Source organism: Citrus clementina, unplaced genomic scaffold (assembly GCF_000493195.1).
Source record: "Citrus clementina cultivar Clemenules unplaced genomic scaffold, Citrus_clementina_v1.0 scaffold_9, whole genome shotgun sequence".
Lineage (NCBI taxonomy): Eukaryota > Viridiplantae > Streptophyta > Magnoliopsida > Sapindales > Rutaceae > Citrus > Citrus x clementina.
The window spans coordinates 196,813-218,286 of record NW_006261964.1 but is presented as its reverse complement, the minus strand read 5'-3'; the positions used below and the strand labels follow the sequence as shown (position 1 = coordinate 218,286).

Here is a 21,474-nt window from a genome sequence, read left to right as displayed (position 1 = left end):
CATGTATTATTAAGCTTTAAAGCACTCAACTCAAGTCTCGTCCCTGTTGTGTTGTCTGTCGATTGCTAAGTGCCAAACCAGCCTTCCATTTTCCCTTTGCCCTTTTTTCTGGGGCTCTGTTCTGATCCATTCTGGCCTTTTTTTTTTTTTTTCCCCTCTCTCTTTTCTTGACCCAACAGTAACAGAAACTGGAACAGAAATGATATATGGCACTGGCACAGGGGCACTGGCAAACACACTACTACTACGACTCCTTCTCGAGTACGGTACTAACTAGATCGTGGCTCATATCTCCTTGTTTTGGCCAGCCAATATCATTCATGACTGGGTCTGCAATTAAATAAATAAATAAATAAATAATTGTAGCCAAAAGTCAACAGTAATGGTCGTCGTCGTCTACTTGTAATTAGTCAAAAAAAAAAAAAAGGAAAGGGTAAAACGCGGAATTTTCGTTTTGGTTCTCTATGTAACGTCGGAAGCAAGTACAAAAGAGAGTAATGAGTCGGAGACAAATTTCAAAGCTTTGCCAAGAAGCTATAGGGACAATTTCCTGCCAATTTGACAAATTTGCAAGGCATCTTCCTAATCTCTTTTCAATCAACTGAACTTTCTCTCTAATTTCTCCAAGTCGAACCAACGCCTCTCTCTCTCTCTCTCTCTGTGAATCTGATCATCTTGTGCACTTCAGCCACCCCTTAAATCACGACCAAAATCGTCCTCTTCATTGCGAGGTGAGAATTTTCTCCGCTCTCTTCCCTCTTGCTTTGATTATCATTTTCCTTTTGCGCACTTGGCTTTCACATGTTTTCTTTCTTTCTTTCTTTCTTTCTTTATGTTGTCTGCAGAGAAAACAGAGCAAATAAATTACTTTTTTTTTTTCCTTTTTTAATTGTATGATTCTCTGGCTTCCTTTCATATGAATAACTATTGTAAACAACAATATTTTAGCTGACTTTTCTTTTCTTGATTGATCAAGTATTAGTTTGACTCACAATGAAATATATAGTATTGTAATATTGCCTTTGTATTAGTTACAAGAAATTTTCGTTACTGATATGGCTTTCTGGTTGATAATGTATCTTCTTTCTTTTCCCCTTTTTTTTCTTTTGGGTGGCTAATTTGGATGATACTTACTGGACGTGGTTGATCATGACAAGATTCGCTACACTTATTACTGTTTTATATGGTGGAAAACGGAGTTACTTTTATTAATTCAATGTGTCAATTTTAACTTAGGTGTCGAATAATTTAAAAAAAAAAATAATCGTTCTAATATTAATTTAGAACTTCTTGCCACCTGGTTGAGTCTGAGAACCACCACATGGTCATTATTCATGTCCCATGCTCTGTGATTATGACATTTCAAAATGGTTTGGTTCATTAGCATTAATATTTTGTGCCTTATGAACTCAAAAAGCAACATTAATCTGGGTAAATTATTCATTCTTTTTTTGGGTTACTATTGAATCTCCAACAGAGTTTGAACAATTGAATTCTGTTAGTGATAATGCGCTCTTGAAATCTATGTCACCCTTATTTGATGTAATCATGTTGCAAGTGCTGAATTTTCTTCATTTGCAAGTTAAATAAAATACTTTGGCTTATCTATCTAGACTGAGGAGAAACTATCATGAGCTGCTTTGGTTGTTGTGAAGAAGATGATATCCGTAAAGCTTCTAAAAACGGACCATTTGTGCCAAATAACCCAGCCGGTAACCCTGGAGGTTTTTACGTGAAAGAAGCTCCAGCAAAAGAAATGAAAACCGTAACTGTTCAACCTATAGCTGTCACTGTCATTTCAGTGGACGAGCTGAAGGAGAAAACGGATAATTTTGGTACAAATTCTTTGATTGGTGAGGGTTCATATGGAAGAGTGTATTTTGGTGTTCTAAGAAGTGGGCGTGCTGCAGCCATCAAGAAGCTCGATTCCAGTAAGCAACCGGACCAAGAATTTCTAGCACAGGTTCGGCCTTGAAACATTATCTTCATTGCTTTGTTTTTATCACGTTACAATGCGTGCTGCTTTCTGATTTAGATATAATTGTTGCCGCCGTGACTTTATAGGTCTCCATGGTATCAAGACTTAAGAATGAAAATGTTGTTGAGCTTGTTGGTTATTATGTTGATGGACCTCTTCGTGTGCTTGCCTATGAGCATGCTTCTAAAGGATCTCTTCATGACATTCTCCATGGTAAGTTTTATTCTATAAATAAATTTGGGAAATGACTTCAAAAATCATATTATTGTTTCTGTGTGATAGTTCATATGTGAGAAAGCTTAGTATTATTGGAATTTTCAAATTACTGATGTTCTTTCCTATCCTTGGTAATCAAATTAACATTTTTCGATCTGTGGAAATAGGAAAGAAAGGTGTCAAAGGGGCGAAGCCGGGTCCAGTCTTGTCATGGGCACAAAGAGTTAAAATTGCTGTTGGAGCAGCGAGGGGACTTGAATATTTACATGAAAAGGCTGAGCCTCGTATCATCCATCGTAATATAAAGTCCAGCAATGTACTACTTTTTGATGATGATATTGCTAAGATTTCTGATTTCGATCTGTCAAATCAAGCCCCTGATGCAGCAGCTCGTCTACATTCCACACGTGTGCTTGGAACCTTTGGTTATCATGCTCCAGAGTAAGCTCTTCTTTTGCTCTTCAAATGTTTTGCTTTCCGTCTTTCTTTGTTTGTATCTCGTTAAAATGGAACTTTAAATTTCATTATGTGTAATGATGTTCCAACAGCAAGTTAAGACACAGAAGTCAAGCTTAGGCTGGCACCATTTGCTAGTTTTTTCCTTTTACCACCCCCGTGCCCCCACCCGCATGGAAATAGCCACTACATGGATGATTGCAACAAATATAAAATATCTCATCTTGTACAATAATATCAATGTGTGTACTTATTGGCTTGCAAAAGTAGATGATGTGCTAGTGGGAGAAGATGGGGAAAAGGAAATTTTGGTTTGTACATTTAACACCTGGAACGTTCAGGCTTTTTGCCCACCACCCTAAACATGTGAATATGAGGCAGTCAATGGACTCACAGTGTGAACTACTTTGACACTTGAAACCTTGATTCGGCAAATTGTCTTCCTTTTAATTGTATTTTGTGAAGTGCCAAGAAATTCTTGGGTCTAAGTTTCATGATTTTGGATGCAGATATGCTATGACTGGACAGATGAGTTCAAAGAGTGATGTTTATAGCTTTGGAGTTGTCCTGCTGGAACTCTTAACCGGGAGAAAACCCGTTGATCATACCCTGCCACGGGGACAGCAGAGCCTTGTAACATGGGTACTAACTTCATCTCATTTTCTTTCTTCCAGCAACTAGTTTTCTGTTTACACATATTTTTCATCTTCAAAATGATTGGTAGGTAGAGATCATTGATTTCAAAGCTTTCATTCAAGCTGATTATTGTAATTTTGAATTGTTTTAGGCAACACCGAAACTCAGTGAAGATAAGGTGAAGCAGTGTGTTGATACTAAACTCGGTGGAGAATACCCTCCCAAGGCAATTGCAAAGGTAAGGAAGAAAAAGTTTAAAACCAGTGAATGCTCGAACATTTCTTTTGCAGAGTTTAATATAAACAGGCATTGCCCATTAGAATGGTCAGTTGGCTTGTGAATGTAATCAAATGAGCTTAATCGACTATTGGACAACTTTTATTCTCTCAGATTTTGATTGGTATTCAGTCTTTGTAATCAATTTGTTATTCTTCTAACATGCTGGGAACAGATGGCTGCTGTTGCTGCCTTGTGTGTGCAGTATGAAGCTGATTTTCGTCCAAATATGGGTATCATACTCAAAGCCCTCCAGCCTCTGTTGAACACTCGTTCAGGTCCCTCAAAGTGAACTACTACACTTGTGAATTGCCACCAATAATTCAATTATGCAAATTTCTTTGGATGCATTTTCATTGAAATTTGTTTTGTAAATGGGGAATATCGATGTAACTTTTGGTACTTGCCTGAGAGATTTCTTGCTTTTCCTTGTGCTTACATCGAATTCTCAAATATATTCAATTATGCAAGTGACAAGATCACCCCTTTCTTTTAGGTTTTTTAAGAGATTCGGAATCACTTACTGGAGCTTCTTGTTAAGCCGAATTGTTTCAGCATTTGCATCTTGACTTTCATAATTGTGCAACTTGTAAACTTCTTCAAAATATTTGAATGATTGAGATATGGATTAGCATTCTCTCATGATCTCATCTCCTCCTGAAGTAAAAATACACATGAGTGATTGGTAGTTAATAAATAAAGAAAATGAAGAAGTTAAATTTTATCCATATTCTATCACTTAAATACATATAACATAAGATCATTAAAAATTCATGAAAGGTCAGATCATGAGAAAATCTTTATCCTTAAGATATACTTTAAACCATTTGTTCTATGACTATTTGCCAACTTAACACACTAAGGTTATGTTTGGCAAACAGGATTGGATTTGACTAGCTATTAGAATTGGACTATATTAGAATGGATTAGATTAAGTTGGATTATATATAGTGTTGACTTATGTTTAGTATAATATCATATTGGATTGTGCTAAATTAAATTTACATGAAATTAAATAGTATTTACATTAATATTTGAATTTAAATATCAACTATTTATAGATATTTAACAAGAAATATTATAATTAATTAAAAATAAAACTAATAAGAAATATACACACAAATAAAGAAGTATAAATTATTTAAATTATACTTCATTTCAAATGAGATATATCATTTATTAAATAAAATTATTAAAATAATAAATTAATTAATAACTTTTAAGTAAATCATGAATAAAAAATAAATTACTTAATTAAAAACAATAAATAAATAATTTTTTAGTTATAAATAAAATGGTGTAATAAATTATGGAAGATATTATAAATGGACAAATATTTTTCTTGACATTATCTAGTCCCAACTAAACCCACATGAAAATAGTTCATGAATTTATTAATCAAATAGGAATCAAATTATAAAACCGAACCGAACCAAATTAATTCAATTTGGTTCAGTTGGGTTTAATAGTTTGATTTGGTTTGGTTTGGTTTCACCCAGTATATTCATTATTCAATAAAAAATGATATAATAATAATACAACATTACCACAACAATAATTTTGATTCTATCAATCTATAAATGATAAACAACTTAACAAAATTTAAAAATAGTAAATTAACACGAGTCCAACAATAATTTAGAAATCTACTACATATTACAAAAGAAACTTCAAACTTCTAATACCAACGTAGCACTCTCCCAATCACCGTTTCTTTATCCTTTAACTTCCATATACACAATGCTTACAGTATCTTTTCAAGTCAAAGTGAGTCATTAGCCAAGCACCAACAAATTAAATAGAATAAATTAAAGTGTATGCTATGATATATAATCACATGTATTAACTAACAAATAAAAATATTAACTTCTTTACCTAAATATTCTTCTCTTTTTAATTTAAATTTTAATTATTTCTTGAATCGTTTGGTTCTGCAAATTGGTTTAGTTTTAAACCAAATCAAATAAAAAATCAAATGGTTCAAAAATTTTGAACCATTTGGTTTTTATGCTCCGAAACAAATTACTATAATATAGTTCAGTTCAATTCGGTTCAAACTAAACCAAACCAATGCCCACCCCTACAAATCATGCCACCTACTTAATGTGCCCTCTTCAAAAGGCACATTCAATAATGCCCTCCCCCAAAAAAAGAAGGGGGGGGGGGGGGGGTGGGAGGAATGGTGATGAACCTTGCATGAAAAGCTACTGTCTTGCTTGTTTATCGCAGCAAGTTCCATCAACCATGCTTTGCCTCAAAGACAAACCTAATGATACAAAGGCTTCGTGTATTAAACCCAACAGCGAGATTGGGGGTCCCTATTTGGAAATCTGTGGTGTAGTGGCTTAAAAACCACTCGACTGTAAAATGAATGCTGTCAAAAAGGATGCATAGCTGACAACTGTAAGAACTCGTCAGCTACGCTATCAATACTTACCAAATACTTCTAACTAAATTCTTTAATAGCTCAACTTTGAAAGCATGACTACCGAAAAACTAAAACAACAAAGCCTTGGTTAATAACTTGGTTTGCGACTGAGTTCATATCATTAGTCACCAAGATCTGGATACTCGCGCATACTCAAAAATAAAATGTTCATTTTTAAACATTTCCCCCTTCTTGCCACTAGGGCAATCCATCAAACATCATTCTAAATGAAATAAGCACCTAGAACCCGAAAGAAAACTTTTTCTAAGGTTTAAATATATTTATATAGAAACCAACAAAAGACCTGTACAGTGTAAATGCTAACAAGAAGATTTTCCTAGAAAGTAAAGCAGCTTTCAGATACAAAGTAATTCTCTCTTCAAGAAGTAAATATTAAACCAAATGGGCTTATATGACATCCCTCAATTGCCCCATTCCTTTTCCTGCCTCTAATCTCCATATTTGGCTGTTTTAAGACTTTGGAAGGTCGAAAGAATGTAAGAAAAGACCTTTGCCTTACACTCAAACTCAGATTCTACAAATGAATTGGACCAAGGTCTACGACTGCTGGTTTCTTCTAGTTTTCAATCTTGACTCAGGATTTTCATTCTTGTCTGTGTCAGAACTCTCCCGCTGAGACTCAGCCTCTGAGGCCCCTGCTTGATTCCTTCGGCGTCTTCGATCCTAAATATCCAAAGCAGGATAGATATCAGTGTCTGTCTCTAAACAGTTTTCTGAACTTCAATTATAAATAAAAAAATTGCATACTACATGTCACTTGTCAAGTAGGGGGTGAAGGTGTTCTATCAAAATCTAATTTTTTTTAGAAAAGGAAGCTCCTTTCATTACATATTTACAGTTTTTAATTTTATTCCTCTTAGTCAACTTAGCTATTGCTCAAGAGTAAAGGGGCAGAATCAAACCTCTCGTGGAATAGGATATTCCTCTGATTCAAGCATGCGAACCACTTGACTCATCTTTGGTCTTTTGTCAGAATCTGGATCAACACATCTTAAAGCAGTTAAAAGCGCTCGTTTAAGGGCACTTGTTGATGGTCTAGTCTCAATGTTTGGGTCTACAACATCTTCTGAGCGCCTGAGTTGAACCATCATCTTGAGCCACTCAACCAGATTAACCTACAGAAACCACCAACAGAATTTTGTCAAGGCATTTGTAATTGTTGAGTTACTTATACAGGAAGTTCAATTATGAGGAAGATAGTAAATAATGTACACAGCAGGATGACAGTTGATGGAGCTATAACAAACTCCCAATGATTTTTGTGTCATAGGAATTACACACTTAAAACTCATCACCATGTGATGAATTGTATCAAGAACTACTCATCAACAAGGGCAGCATATCTAGCACTACAAATTTCAACACTCATTTGGAAAAGAAGATGTTTGTTGCATACCTCAGACTGAGGGCGACCATAATCAACCGGATACCTTCCGGTAATTGCTTCTAAGAGCACAACACCAAAGCTATAAACATCACTCTTCTCGTTCAAAAGACCAGAATTGGCATATTCCGGAGCAACGTAACTGAAAAATCACTCCAGAATCAAATGAAAAACAAGATGATTATTTCCTAAACAAGGATATTTTACCTTCTCCAAACTAATCTATCAACCTTAGGAACACTGGCAATACTGAATGAATGGTTGGGAGGGGGTTGAGGGAAGAAAAGAAATGAACTATTGCATCGCCGGATTTGCAAGGTAACTGGAGGTAAGGGAGAGAGAGAGAACTCACCCAAAGGTTCCCATAACTCTAGTCGTAATATGACTTTTTCCCGCACCCAGTAGTTTGGCTAGACCAAAATCAGATATCTTAGCATCAAAGTTCTCGTCAATCAGTATGTTGCTTGACTTTATGTCTCTATGCACTACCTTCGGTTCAATGGCCTCATGGAGATAAGCCAGCCTGCAATATATTACAAAGATCGCCAACAAGACATGTTAAGCACTCAGATTCAGCTATGGGAGGACTGATGGGGAGAGAAGGAAAAAGGGAATGAGCACACTTACGCCTTAGCAGTACCAAGGAGAATTTTCATGCGAGCCTCCCAAGTAAGATATCCACGATCACACATATCTCCACGTAGCCATTGCTCTAGATTGCCATTATTGACATACTCATATACCAATATCCTGAAATTTTGGCAGCAAAAAGGCAAAGGGATGAACACAGACCATATCAACTCCGCCCAGTAAATTCTGGACATGCCATCCATTAGGTCCACTTTAGAAATTGCTAAGTGAAGGCAATCCACCTAAGTTTGCAAATCAATGAAAGAATACAAAGAATTTTGTACCTCTGGGTTCCTTCAATGCAGTATCCCAGAAGTCGAACTAAGTTTTTATGCCTCACATGCCCAATTGCCTCAACTTCAACTCTAAAATCTTTATCAGCTTGTCCTCTATAAGAAAATCAGTTTAAATGATCAATTAAAATCCACACGCAATAGGTGGCTAACAGGAAAAAAGGAAAGGATAAAATGTTGTAAGCTCATAGGCAACTTACGGATTATTAAGAAGCTTCTTAACTGCAACAGCAGTCCCATTCATCAGTTGACCACGATAAACAACTCCATATCCCCCATCACCAATAATATTATCCTTTGAAAACCGGTTGGTTGCAGATTGTAGGTCTCTCAAGGTGAACCAATGACCCCAGCCCAGGTGTGAAAATTCAGGCAGGCCGGACAGAGGTGAAGGTGCAGTCAAAGGATGTGATGATGGTCTAAAGGTAGACACCTTTCCGTTACCCCCTTCTTCACCCAACTGAGACCCTACAACATCTTTCTCTAAATTATTGAAAGACCCTGATTGCACACTGTCATCACCATTCTCCTGGGGAATCAGTACCTTCTCTGATTCCCTATCATTGAACTTTTCATTATGCACAGAGAAACCACCATTGCTGGATGAAACTTGATCAACTCTTATCTCTTTAATTTCCTCTGAAACAACAGGGAAACGGCTCACTGGGAGCATGTCATTAGCTCTTCTCGATTTCTTCTTTCGAAATGTTAGCCATAGCGATACACCAAGAATAACCACAAAAACCACAGCCAAACAGATCACAATTAGCACCCACAACTGCATACCAATATAAGTCTTTGATAGACTCTTGTTAAGATCAGAAGCCATTTCTATATATGCCAATACACCTGCGATATCAAAAATGAAATGTAAGCGGCAAACATGGTATGAACCACAAGTATTTTGGTGGGTTCAACACTTGGGTTTGGGATTAAGCTTAAATGCTCTTTCAAAGGTTCCTTTTAACAGACAATAACACAAACCTGAATTCTAAACAAAATATGGATGCCCTTCATCAACAAGTTTCACACAAAACCCACATCCAAAGTTGGATAACATCGCATACTATTTGATTTATATCCTAAAGGAATCAACATAAGCAGACAGAAAAAAAGGGGGGGGGGGGGGGCAAAACAAGTATGGAGAGAGAAAACAGAGAACTAGAAAAATAAGAAAAGCAAAATTAGAACCACATTTAACTTCTCAAAATCCAAAGAGGAAGATGCTAAAGAAGCTCATAATTCTCCATTAATCAACTCCACCGACTACCAAACTTTTAAAAAAATGATAAAAAAAAATCATAATTAAAAGGGAAAAGCACGTTGCATTTTTCAATACCAGCACAGCCGACACACACATACAATTCACATATCATTTTGACATAATCAAACAAACAGCAAATAAAGATCAAAACTTTCAGTGTTAAGGGACCCCGATAAATCCCAAAAACAACTGCAACAAACTGGAAATAGAACACAAACCTGATTCGATTTGGATTGAGTCAACTCCTTCAGCAAGCAGCAATCTATTTTTTTTCTCCCGTCAAAAAATGAATCAAATTCAAGCGCTAGCTCGGTTTAAGCAAAACAAACACAAACCCAGTTGAAAATAAGCAAATTCAGACACACCCAGATCAAAGACATTGTCAAAGTTTCTAAATTTAAGTGCTTTTGCGAGAGTTTCCATTGTGGGTATCCACAAATTTGTAAGAAAAAAATGAAGTTGTCAGTGTTAGGTAACAAGTAAAGAAATGCCTCACATTATATATCAGTGAACGAGAAGCATACATAAGAGAGAGTTTGAAGCCTTCGTTGCTGTTTCTTTAAAATTCAAATAAAAAAAAATACTATTTTTCATTCTTGATAGTGACAAATAATCAGAACCTTTGGAATATTTAAAGCATTTTTCCTGAAATTATAATTTTATCAAAGTCACAAAAAAAAAAAGAAACTTTTGCAGTCAACATTAATTAATATATAATTAAAAATTAATACAATCATAATGATGTGGATTATGATTACAGGAAAGAAGTAACCAGCGTGATAAGCGTAAGTTAGAGAAAAGGTTAAATTAAAAGGTCAAATTGAACAGACTCGACACCTAATTTACTCAAAACTCATAATGAATTTTCTCAAAAAAATTTCCCTAGAGTCCTGTGAAGTTTCACTTTTTTCAATACACAATGCGTTTGCTAGCGAAATTGGAAACTTGGTATTAACATAATAATAATAATAATAATAATAATAATAATAATAATATAGTTTAGAATAGGATTAGGACGTTAGAGTCAAAGAAACAGATTGGCCACCGCCCCGCATACCAGGTTTTGTGATTGACTTATGTGCCCAAAAATGACCCATCAGTCATCATCTTTGGTTTTGCCCTTTTTTGTGGGGAAGAAAATTGAGATGCGGAAATGTGAATATATTTACTGAAGGGTTTGAAATGAAATGAAATGAACGTCGAAGAATCAACAACAGTCCCCACCACCAAACAACCCAAAAATACAAAAAGAAAATTTACATAAGATTTTCACTGCCTTCTCAAGTTCTTATCATTTATTTTAATGGGTATAAGTTGTAACGGGTGAAAATTCCCATAAAAGGAATCATATTTTATTCATTGTTGGTATTGAGAGGCAAATACTAGAATCAACCAGATACAAATAATTCAGAGTCAGAAAAAGTGCTTTGTCATCCTTGGACATTTAACTAACTACTCTGCATTTTATCATTTACTGGCTTAGTCTTTTGGTGGTGGTCCTGGATTGCTTATAATTAGGACAAAATATTATCTTGTCTACGAAAGTCCTCAATATCAATGTGTGAGACGCCAAGGAAAGTGTATATTACATGCAAGGAAGAAAAAGAAAAATCGAAAAAAGAAAAAAAAAGAAAAAAACACAGAGGCTGTCTAGTATTTGTCTTAATGAATATTTAGACTTTTATTGTTTTTAAAATGAACATTTAAAGCCCACTATCCTTTTGTCAGTGAATTTTAGCTATTCAAAGGAAGAAGAAAGGGGAATTAATATCATCATTTTCAATTTTCATATAAATAAACAGAATTCACTAACAAAAGAGGATTTGATATCCAATTCTGAAACAGTTGAAATTCACCATCCATTCTAAAATGCTTGTGATACTACTACTAGAACGTAGCTTGAGGGACTGGTTATACAATGATGTATATTTAGAGCAATCTTGTTCTACCTTTTTTTTTTTAATTTTTTTTTTCAAAACTTAGCAGCTGATATGGGTCCATTGCAGCCTCAACTTCCTGCAAACCAGAGCCTACATGTCAGATTGCTTCACATTTCAAACTACGGATCAATAGTCAGAAGACTCCATTATAGATGAAGCCCACCAGCACCATCATCATCATCATCATCATCAATATTATTATTGTCAATAATAAGACATTTCTCCGTTACAAGCCATGTGTGTGTGTGTATAATCTACGCACCACATAAAAGATGGCACATGTCATTATGTCTACAAGTTTAAGAAATATGATCACCGAGAGATCACGAAACTAGCCAAAGTTCTCTTTCTGTTATTACAATTGTATTTTGATGATTCGGTCAAAGAATGTGTGTTATTTAGTTTTTTGTTTTTTTTTTTTTTGGGGGGGGGGGGGGGGGTCTTGATAATGACCTAACTTTTTAATTAAATGGTGCTTTATAGTTGTCTTAAATAACTCTGGCAATTGCTTTACAGTCACTTCAATACTTATCTGGAACATCTATACAACAGGCCCCCACCAGAAAGAAAAAACTGAACAAAATAGGCTGTCTAAATGCTACTTTTAAGCTTAAAAGTGAGTTCAAAGTGGAGATTATAATTAATGTAAGTATGGTATAATCACATCGAATCCAAGGAGGGTTTTGTTCGAAAAACTTCAGATTTACGACACATGTTAGCGCAGCAGAAGCAGCATCAGCATTGCACCTCTTCAAGTACTCGTCAATACATATATATATCAATTGTTCAGCGGTGCAGACACCGACAGATGATAAATATATATATATATATATATACACACACACACACACACGCAAGCAAGCAAGCAAGCGCGCGATTGTATATATTTATAGGGTTAATGCTAAGTTACATGCATGTACCTTACAACCCTCTCACATGAATAGTGAATAATGTGGGTCCACTCACTATTCATGTGAGAGGGTTGTAAGGTACATGCATGTAACTTAGATGGATCTTATTTATAGACGCACAAAATGAACTTCTGCTAATATATCGATATATGTTGCTGTTTTTACAAAGCAGTTGCTATATATATGCTGCCAAAAAACAAAATCAAATTGTAGGATGCTGCCCATTTGATCATTAAGAATTGACACTTTAATAAAGAATTTTACTTTAACGTAGTTTCGGGCACGCAACAAATTTGACAACTTCGATTTATGAGTAAGCGTGCTCCATACATTATTCCCCATTTTAAAATTACAACTCAAATTACTGAAAAAAACCATGGTCTGGTATTCAAATTGTTTCGCAAATATGTGGACACATGTATTCTTCTTATAGAATCATTTACCAAGCACATCTATTTAAGAATAGGATAAAATGATTCTGGTGCTGTATATATTAATTAAAGGAACATGAGTCAACTTCAGCCTTGAATTTGGTTCAGAAGTATAATATGCCAATTAAAACAAGACGGTACTCACGGTAGTCTCATTTAGGTTCCTCACCTGCCTTTCATATGTCGTTCGCTGTTCGTATCCTGAATGTTGTCCCAATATCTTTAGGGCAAATGTTAAAAAATGGGGCCCAAGTTTACGAATTATATGAGGATTAGGGGTTTGTTAAATTAAACCCTAGCCAGCTGCCTTGTTTCTTGTTCTCATTGATTTCAAAGACACAAACAATATGATTGGAGTTCTTGCCATCAGGATCGATTTGATCATGTATAATATAAACACAAAACGATAGAATAACATTAAAAAAAAAAAAAAAAAGAGTTAATATCGGAATCTTCCATGCATGTTAGGGGTTAGGCAAGTTGAGGCTCCCACAAAGCAGCCACTGGTCTCCTAACTCACAGCTCATCTTCAACTTCTTCCTCGTCTTGGCTGGATTTATGAATAATATTTACCCGGCGCCGATAAGAACGGCTATTAGCTAGTGTACGTTCATGGTTGAAACTTCAATATGCATGCATTAATTGTGTCTAAGAATATATTTGAAGTATATGAGGAATTTAATAGTACTTTAATTTCAATCATTTATAAGGTCAATTATTATTTTCTACAACTCAACCAATATCAAATTATACAATGCAAAGGAAAAAAATCTGAAGATTGCTGAAAGAATTAATGGGCCAAAAGAAAAAAAAAATGAAGAAGGAAAAAATTGTCTCTCTTGAATAATTAATGAACAATATGTCTTCGCCCTATCTAATCCTCTTAAACGAATTCAAACCATCTCTTTTCCTTTACATCCTAATCAGTTTTAGAGCTTGATTTGTGTTGAAAAAATCTTGAACATGAGTTGGCAAAGAATTGCGTTATAAGACAATACATAAATGCAATATTATGACCATTTAAGATATAATGATTAGGTGAGCCAGCTAGCTCTCATTTTGATCCTACATGTAAAAGGAAGCTATTGGATTTGGTGGTCCAAACCCTAGATCTTAATCCATATATATATATATATTCAAACTCATCGGTATTGTTTCCTCATTTTTCATGTATCGAACTGTATGCCTTTTTGGTTGTGATTTCCTGGAAATATCCTACATGTACACTAGCTTAGTTCTCTATGATGATAATTCACACAAAACAAATATATAAATAATTTATACTTCTTTTCTCCTGCAACAAGGGCCAGCCAAACATGGAAGTCCATATCACATCTCAAAATCATTCGATGTGTTATTGTCAAATAACGATCGATCACATATTAACTTCAGTATAAAAAGTCAATAATAATTGATGCTACAGAAAAAAAAAAAACAAAAATCAAATTAAGAGTGGTATAAAAAGTCAATAACTATATAAAAGTGGTATGATAATTGATATGAACGATAAGTCTTTGAAAATTAATAAGAATTAAAGAATGATATGAATAGAACTGGACACGAACAATTTAAAAAACACGTTTAATATTAATGGGGGGGGGGGGGGTGGGGTGGGGAGAATAATTTCTCATCTTCATCCTTCTTTTAAAAGAAAAAGAGATCCATTTTTCTTACTCTTTACATTATAAGTTTTGGGTTAATTTGTAATGAATGTGTGTGCAGTTAATTTATACATTTTGTCCTGTAAGATGATGGCCAAATATAAAAACCAAAGCTGGCTAGCTATACGAGAATTGTGTGTTAGCTTTGTTGATGTTTTATATACGATCACATATGATCAAATTAATAATTATGTAAAAGGTCAGCAGCTATTGATGATAAGAAGTCAGTAGCTACTGACATTACATACAATCACATAAATGATGTTATAAATTTAAAAGTATTAATATAATTATATGACAACTGGTGTGCCCTTCGATGTACATAACAATCACATTACTGATGGTTAAAAAAAAGTCAGTGGCTACCTCCCTCATAGTGATGCGACCATACGTACGAACAAAGAACTCGTGATTCAAAAATATTCATGATAATAATAATAATTAAAAACAAACAAAGAAATGAAGATACATATGGATGAGACTAAAGGTCGATCGACATCAAATGTCGTGAAGAGGAAAGGCTTTTGAAGATTGTCAACAAAAGAGATAAATAAAGGATATGAATCGAATTAGCTAGCTAGAAATAAATAAACCAAAAACTTGTCTACAAATAAAGATTTGTAATCTTCATTTTATCTTCTTAAACTAGAAAAGGTCCACGATTGCATTGCATGACTGTGTAAAATGTAAATATAATGCAACCAACGCGACAATGAGTTGTGGTCCAAACCCTAAATTGTTAATCCTATTTTCAAACTCGTTATTGTTTCTTCATTTTCATGCGTGTTCCACATATTTAGCTGCGATTTTAGATACATTCTATATATGTCTACTGACAAAATCCACCCTTTGACATTTTCGTTATTAATTTATTTGATTACATCATTCGTTTTATTTTATTTCATTTGAGGACATCTTTGAAACTGTTCTAATTCAAACAAAATCGTTGTAGCTTAGCTTGTCAGTCAAAATGGGCCAAAGATGAAAGCCCAGAACATCTTTCCTGGGCATGAGGTATTGCCTCCAAAATCTCAAATTGGGCCAAGTAGCCATGAAGGCACGACGAGCATTAGTTACAAATTATCATTTCTCATTGCGCCCACAATTTATCAACTGGTGCAGTTGAAAATACTTTCAATGCTCAGTATTTAAAAAAAAAAAAAGTGAGAAAGAAAAAGAAAGTTGTACGTACACTTGGTATAGGTGGTGGTAGATCAATACAAGGAGCTTGAGGTTGGATCATTATTCTCATGGGATTGGAGGGAAGAGGATTATTTCGTTTATATTCATGCAATGTGTACGTTTAAAAAATTAAGATGATATTACGGATTTATAAATTAGGATACAACAACTCTTTGTATTTTTACAATAATTTAACAGTCGTCAGTCGTCTCCAAGTTATTTACGTTATTCTATTCGGTAGTTATAATGATGCTGACGACATTAAAAGTCAACAGCTACCTAAAAAGGTAAAATGACAGACGATTGATATTTATAAAAAAATATTAACTGCTATTGATTTTATAAATAAAATGGTCATAATAGTTAAAAAAAAAAAAAAAAAAAAAAAGGGGGGGTAGTTGATGGATGCGTTATTAAAGAGGTACCGCGTATCACGTCGTTAATTTTTACTTTTCGACATATTGAAGAAAGTAATTTCGTTATTTTGTACGAAAATGCAAATATAGTAACATAAAAATATGGCCAGTAAACGTTAAACCATAATACAAATTATTAAAGGAAAAATAAATGATTTCTCTTTTAATATTTGACGAAATCAAATCACAACCGTTGATGCAAATGAAGGGCCCATTTTTCACTTCCTCCACACCAATTGAAGATGATATATCATGCACGCGTCATGTATATGTATGTATGTATGTATGTATGTATGTATGTATGTATCTAAGCTAATAAGAAAATTGAAAATATTGTACTAAAAAAGTTGGAAACATGGGTGAGTTGTTGTTGGTGGTGTTGGATTTTATTTTGTTTGGGTGTGTGAATGTGTACCGTAGCTCACATGGTACGGCCTTGTGTTCATTTAATTCGTTGCTTCAGTGCTTCTTCTTCTTCTTCTTCTTCTTCAGACACACTGAACGTCAGAGCCTCAGCCTTTGGTTTTCATTTTCTCACTCGTCTTCATAGATACTAACAAGGCATCTATTACTGCTCACTGCTCTGTTTTTGAGTCTCGACTCTGTGAAAATTCATTTATTTGGTTATTATTGATCGTTGAGTTCCGACTTTGGATCTATGCACTTGGGTTTTCAAAAGGGTAACCAGATTTGCTTTTAAGTTATTTCATTTTTTTTGTTTTTAACTCAGATCGGATCCCGCTCCGCATTGCTTTAGATCAAAATTTGATTTCTTTTTTCTTTTTGCCCTTCTTTTGACTTGGTACTATGTTGGGAAATATTAATTGTTCAGAAAATGTTTGACCTAGATGCAAATTTGTCTATTTTGAGCCAAAAAAATCACATGGGTCGTGTCCTTTTTTAGGTTTTGTCGATGGGATTTGCTGGCATTGCTGTCTTTTTAACTTACTTATAGTGATGTTGTTCTTTCCTTTTGTGTATTGAGTTGTTTCAGGTCTAAATCGATTAGAGACTCCCAACAACGTTTTAGCCTTATGATAAATTGGTAATGGTTGAGGAGATGAATTTGTTTGCTGGATATTGATGGTTTAGTCTGAGAACCAAGATGCTGTAGCTGCCAGTGGATTAAGAGGTTTTAAAGTGAGGGTTTCATTTTCTCGTTTTCTTTTGGTGCAAGAGAAAAAGAGCGATGAAAATGATGATAAACAAGCCTCTTGTTTTGACTTATTTGTACTTGTTGATCTACATCCTACTTTCATCTGGAGTTATACTGTACAACAAGGTAATGCCTACTCCTTGCTTATCTTTAACTTGATGATACTAAATGAGTGTGGTTTCTTAATTTTTTTTATTTAAAAAAGGACATTATGAGTATTTACTGCTTTAGACTTTTGTGGTCTGATTTACTGAAAATGTTCTGACATTCATCCATAGGTTCCCATATGAATTATGAGAACACAATGTTGTGTGTCTTGCCATGCTTAAGCATACTCAATCTCTTCTTCTTGTTGTTTTTGTTGATCTGCATGCATTAATCCTCCATAGGAATTAGAGGGAGTCCTGTAACTACTATGAACCTACTTGTCAATTATTTCTTTGCCACAGTCAATGCTGAAGATCTTCATGTCATCATGTGTGCTGCTAGATTGTAGATATTCATAGGTTATGTCTGCTGTGCTTGGTGATTGCCTAATTTCTATTAGACCTTGCATTTTTGTCTGCATTAGCTGTGAACTAGTATGCATAAGCCACTTTTGTCTCTCTCTTAAAAGTGTGATGCCATTTTTTTGTTTCTTGCTATGAACAGTTTCATTTATAAGGACTTTTTTCTTTTTCCCTTCTGTAGTATGACAGTCCATGCAGTTAAGTGTGAAACCTGAGTTATTTTGTCTCACTTCAAATTTTAAGTGATCTAATTATTGAATATGACTCTGAACTTCTGCAGTGGGTTCTTTCTCCAAAATACTTCAATTTTCCATTTCCCATAACGCTTACGATGATTCATATGGGATTTTCTGGAGTTGTAGCATTTTTCCTTGTTCGTGTATTCAAGGTGAGACTTTCCAAAAACTTTTGGCTCTATTACTCCAGGATATTCTTCGATGGCCATCATTCAATTCTGCAGGGGTGCATAAATTTCAACTTTTTCTGTTTGTTTCATTCCTCTTGTTTCCTTTTCTGACTACTGATGATTTCCTTATTCTAGAATAAAAAAATCAGTGATCATTCCCTATAATCCTCTATTACTCAATTTCTATACTTTTTTTCATTAAAATTCTTGTTTTAATTTCTGTTTTTCTCATCTGAATGTGCAGGTTGTATCTCCTGTTAAGATGACATTTGAAATGTAAGTGAACTAATCTGTTTCCAAGAGTTAATATGACTTGTCTGATTCTTCATTTTCCTACTTCAATCTCCTGAAATATTGTGCTTGACACGGCAGATATGCAACCTGTGTAGTACCAATAAGTGCCTTCTTTGCATCAAGTCTTTGGTGAGTGCTTTCAATTGGGTGAAACTGGCATTCTTTTCTAATGTTTGGAGTTTTTATCCATTGGGAGGCATGGCATTATGGGCATCTTATGTGTTTCTAACCTTGTTCGTTATTGTAGATGAACAAACTTAAATTTTTTCTTAGTAGTTTAATTCTTATGAGGAATGACCGAGTTTACTTCATATATGCATATAATTTTTATCGGTTTAAGGACACCGAACAATATATATGCAGCAAGTATTAATGATTTACGAGCTGCATAAATTCCTTTGTCAATCTACTCGAAAATTCATTAATAAGTTTTTTGTTATTATTTTTCAGTACAATGTCTGTTTAATAGTTGTCAATTGTATATGGTGTAAATAAATACTAAGAACAATTTCTTCTGACTATTTGTACTTTCATAGGTTTGGTAACACTGCTTACTTGCACATATCGGTAGCCTTCATCCAGATGCTCAAAGCTCTAAGTACGTGAATAGAAGTGCTTATATATTGTTCATTTTTACTATATCTTCTTTACTGCTGATAAATGGGTGCTTATAGTAGTGCTTTGATGTTGCAGTGCCAGTGGCAACATTTTTCATGGCAGTTTTATGTGGCACTGATAAAGCAAGATTGGATGTGTTCTTGAACATGGTGCTGGTCAGTGTTGGAGTCGTCATTTCCTCATATGGGGAAATTCATTTTAATATAGTCGGCACGCTCTACCAGGTTACTGGCATCGTTGCAGAAGCTCTTAGGCTGGTCTTAACGCAAGTCCTTCTGCAAAAGAAAGGCTTGACTCTAAATCCTATTACCAGCTTGTATTACATAGCTCCATGCAGGTATTGTCCTGTTGATGCCTTTAGAATACTCCTTTTTTCCTCTTACATATTAAAATATAGTTTTGTCTATTTTGCAAGATATGTATAAAGTTTTTCCCAAAAAAAAAAAAGAAAAAAGATATGTGTAAATTTGGTGAAGAAAGTGAGTGTGAATGTGGTTTCAAAGAATCTCAAGAAACTATTTTTTTTTTTTTCAAACTTTGAAATTGGGAAGGAGTTTTGGATCGATTTTGTCTTTTGGGAAGGTTTTTGCTTTTATTTAAGATGTAGATACCTCAAGATAGAAACTTTCTTTTTTGAGATGCTCTCCTATTTGCAAATTCTTGGGGAGCTTTTGGGGCTAATGGACAACATGTTAACCGTTTGTAAATCTCTATTTGTAAATACATTCTACTCAACATTTTTCCTCAAAAAAAGTGAAATGCATCAATGTGATTAGATGTTCCGTTGATTTATTTACAGGATCTTTTCGAGTTTGCAATCTTTTCTTCCTGTTACTTAATGATATTATGCTTGACTGCTCTATTACCACAATAGTTTTTCTTTTTATAAGGATGTAGTTGCGTAAAATACCCTGTTGCAACAGTTGTGTTTCCTTTGATTGGTTAGGAATAAGGATTGACATTTATGTGATTCTTGTTTGTGCAGTTTTGTGTTTCTATTTGTGCCTTGGTACTTGTTGGAGAAGCCTATGATGGAAGTTTCACAGATTCAGTTCAATTTCTGGATCTTCTTCTCCAATGCTCTCTGTGCTTTGGCCTTGAACTTCTCCATATTCTTAGTGATTGGAAGAACTGGAGCCGTCACTATAAGAGTTGCTGGTGTTCTAAAAGACTGGATACTCATAGCCCTTTCAACTGTTATATTTCCAGAGTCTACAATAACTGGGCTGAACATAATTGGCTATGCAATTGGTACTCATTGTTTTAGATAACATGTGCTAGTTTTACGATGCTATCATATGTTATTCTTTTCAAAAATGCTTTTGACTAAGTAATCAGTTTTGTTGTGCAGCATTATGTGGTGTTGTCATGTACAACTACATAAAGGTTAAGGATGTCCGTGCATCATCTCAACTACCTGTTGAAAGTATCCCTGATAGAATTGCGAAGGTCAGTATTATTGGTAATCCTTCATATTGTCATACACGAGATCTTCTTTTCCCTATCTGAAAATAGTTGAGTAGTTGTTGGGGTTTTATTTATTCATTTGTTTTATAAAGTGTATGCTGTTAATTGATCATTTTGTTTGTTCTTCTAATGCATTTCCTATTCCATTTTTTCAGGACTGGAAGTTGGAGAAGAAATCATCAGATATATTCAATCCTAATAACAGCAGCGACAACAATGGAGGGAATATCAACTCCGAACCACAGATCGATGAAGAAGCACCTCTGATTGCATCATCAAGGTTATCTCACATTGGCCGTACTCAGGTCAGCAACCATGGTGTATAATCTGTGAGCCAAGTATATAAAATTCATGTTAAAGATTTATCGGAGAAGACAAGTAACAGACAGATGAAGCCGAAGCTCTAGTGCACACATCAGCCTCCTATTGCAAGGGAGAATATTCTTTATTAGTGAATGGATCTTCAGGTTTAAGGCCAATGGCAGCTCATCAGTTATTTCTTTTGGTTATACAACATTAACATGGGCATGCATGGTTTTCCTGCTTAGGGTAAGTAATAGCTTAGAACCCATAATTGGGTGGTGAGGGCTCATTTATATAATCAAGGCTGTTGATTTTGGGGCATTTTCTTTTATTTTATTTTTTCCCTCTTTCTGGGAAAGAATTACAATTTAAGTAGAGTTTGACTTTGTTAATTAGTATAGTTGTTTGCAGCAGACCTTTTGTAATCACACACAATATTCAGTTCAGCTATTGTATTAATTGAATTGATATTCAGATAAACCAGTACTTGCGTTTTGCATGTCGATTCATCGTATCATAAATAATGGTTACATGAATGGAGAGAGCCAGTCATAAAAGAACAAATTTAGACCTATTATGCGTACACATGATGCCATAT

The 21,474-nt window shown here is 34.6% G+C and overlaps 3 protein-coding genes across 6 annotated transcripts; 2 read left to right on the top strand and 1 right to left on the bottom strand.

Moving 5' to 3' along the window:
• The first annotated feature begins 9 nt into the window (after positions 1 to 9).
• Positions 10 to 4,057, top strand: LOC18031925 (pto-interacting protein 1). Its single transcript, XM_006419185.2, has 7 exons — positions 10 to 731; positions 1,614 to 1,963; positions 2,065 to 2,191; positions 2,362 to 2,635; positions 3,160 to 3,292; positions 3,438 to 3,524; positions 3,738 to 4,057. Exons 2-7 carry the CDS (start codon positions 1,631 to 1,633, stop codon positions 3,852 to 3,854), a joined length of 1,071 nt encoding a protein of 356 aa, XP_006419248.1. The 5' UTR covers positions 10 to 731; positions 1,614 to 1,630; the 3' UTR covers positions 3,855 to 4,057.
• Positions 4,058 to 6,085: 2,028 nt separating this feature from the next.
• On the bottom strand, positions 6,086 to 10,192 carry LOC18031606 (probable receptor-like protein kinase At5g18500). Of its 2 annotated transcripts, none has more exons than XM_006419181.2 (8): positions 9,801 to 10,192; positions 8,519 to 9,167; positions 8,310 to 8,414; positions 8,023 to 8,145; positions 7,748 to 7,918; positions 7,408 to 7,537; positions 6,914 to 7,126; positions 6,086 to 6,674 (listed from the first exon to the last, which is right to left on the bottom strand). In XM_006419181.2, the coding sequence occupies exons 2-8, from the start codon at positions 9,145 to 9,147 to the stop codon at positions 6,549 to 6,551; spliced, it is 1,497 nt and encodes a 498-aa protein (XP_006419244.1). In that variant the 5' UTR covers positions 9,148 to 9,167; positions 9,801 to 10,192; the 3' UTR covers positions 6,086 to 6,548. The 2 variants fall into 2 exon arrangements, with proteins under 2 accessions (XP_006419244.1, XP_024045585.1); XM_024189817.1 differs by lacking the exon at positions 9,801 to 10,192 and adding an exon at positions 9,303 to 9,317.
• A 6,309-nt stretch (positions 10,193 to 16,501) lies between these two features.
• Positions 16,502 to 21,373, top strand: LOC18031631 (probable sugar phosphate/phosphate translocator At3g17430). Of its 3 annotated transcripts, none has more exons than XM_024179033.1 (10): positions 16,502 to 16,551; positions 17,118 to 17,405; positions 18,069 to 18,176; positions 18,439 to 18,470; positions 18,567 to 18,617; positions 19,025 to 19,086; positions 19,182 to 19,443; positions 20,092 to 20,357; positions 20,458 to 20,555; positions 20,729 to 21,373. In XM_024179033.1, exons 2-10 carry the CDS (start codon positions 17,313 to 17,315, stop codon positions 20,897 to 20,899), a joined length of 1,143 nt encoding a protein of 380 aa, XP_024034801.1. In that variant the 5' UTR covers positions 16,502 to 16,551; positions 17,118 to 17,312; the 3' UTR covers positions 20,900 to 21,373. The 3 variants fall into 3 exon arrangements, with proteins under 3 accessions (XP_024034801.1, XP_006419243.1, XP_006419242.1); XM_006419180.2 differs by lacking the exon at positions 16,502 to 16,551 and adding an exon at positions 16,560 to 16,684; XM_006419179.2 differs by lacking the exon at positions 16,502 to 16,551 and adding an exon at positions 16,560 to 16,803.
• The last annotated feature ends 101 nt before the right edge of the window (positions 21,374 to 21,474 follow it).

Bases quoted from the DNA above. Each gene is read 5' to 3' on its own strand.
- LOC18031925 (XM_006419185.2), top strand. From the start codon at position 1,631: ATGAGCTGCTTTGGTTGTTGTGAAGAAGATGATATCCGTAAAGCTTCT. The intron at 2,636-3,159 runs GTAAGCTCTTCT...TTTTGGATGCAG, and splicing joins TTTGGTTATCATGCTCCAGA to ATATGCTATGACTGGACAGA. The intron at 3,293-3,437 runs GTACTAACTTCA...GAATTGTTTTAG, and splicing joins AGCAGAGCCTTGTAACATGG to GCAACACCGAAACTCAGTGA.
- LOC18031606 (XM_006419181.2), bottom strand. From the start codon at position 9,147: ATGGCTTCTGATCTTAACAAGAGTCTATCAAAGACTTATATTGGTATG. The intron at 8,146-8,309 runs GTACAAAATTCT...CCAAAATTTCAG, and splicing joins TGCATTGAAGGAACCCAGAG to GATATTGGTATATGAGTATG. The intron at 7,127-7,407 runs GTATGCAACAAA...TGGTTTCTGTAG, and splicing joins ATGGTCGCCCTCAGTCTGAG to GTTAATCTGGTTGAGTGGCT.
- LOC18031631 (XM_024179033.1), top strand. From the start codon at position 17,313: ATGAAAATGATGATAAACAAGCCTCTTGTTTTGACTTATTTGTACTTG. The intron at 17,406-18,068 runs GTAATGCCTACT...GAACTTCTGCAG, and splicing joins GAGTTATACTGTACAACAAG to TGGGTTCTTTCTCCAAAATA. The intron at 18,618-19,024 runs GTGAGTGCTTTC...GTACTTTCATAG, and splicing joins TTCTTTGCATCAAGTCTTTG to GTTTGGTAACACTGCTTACT.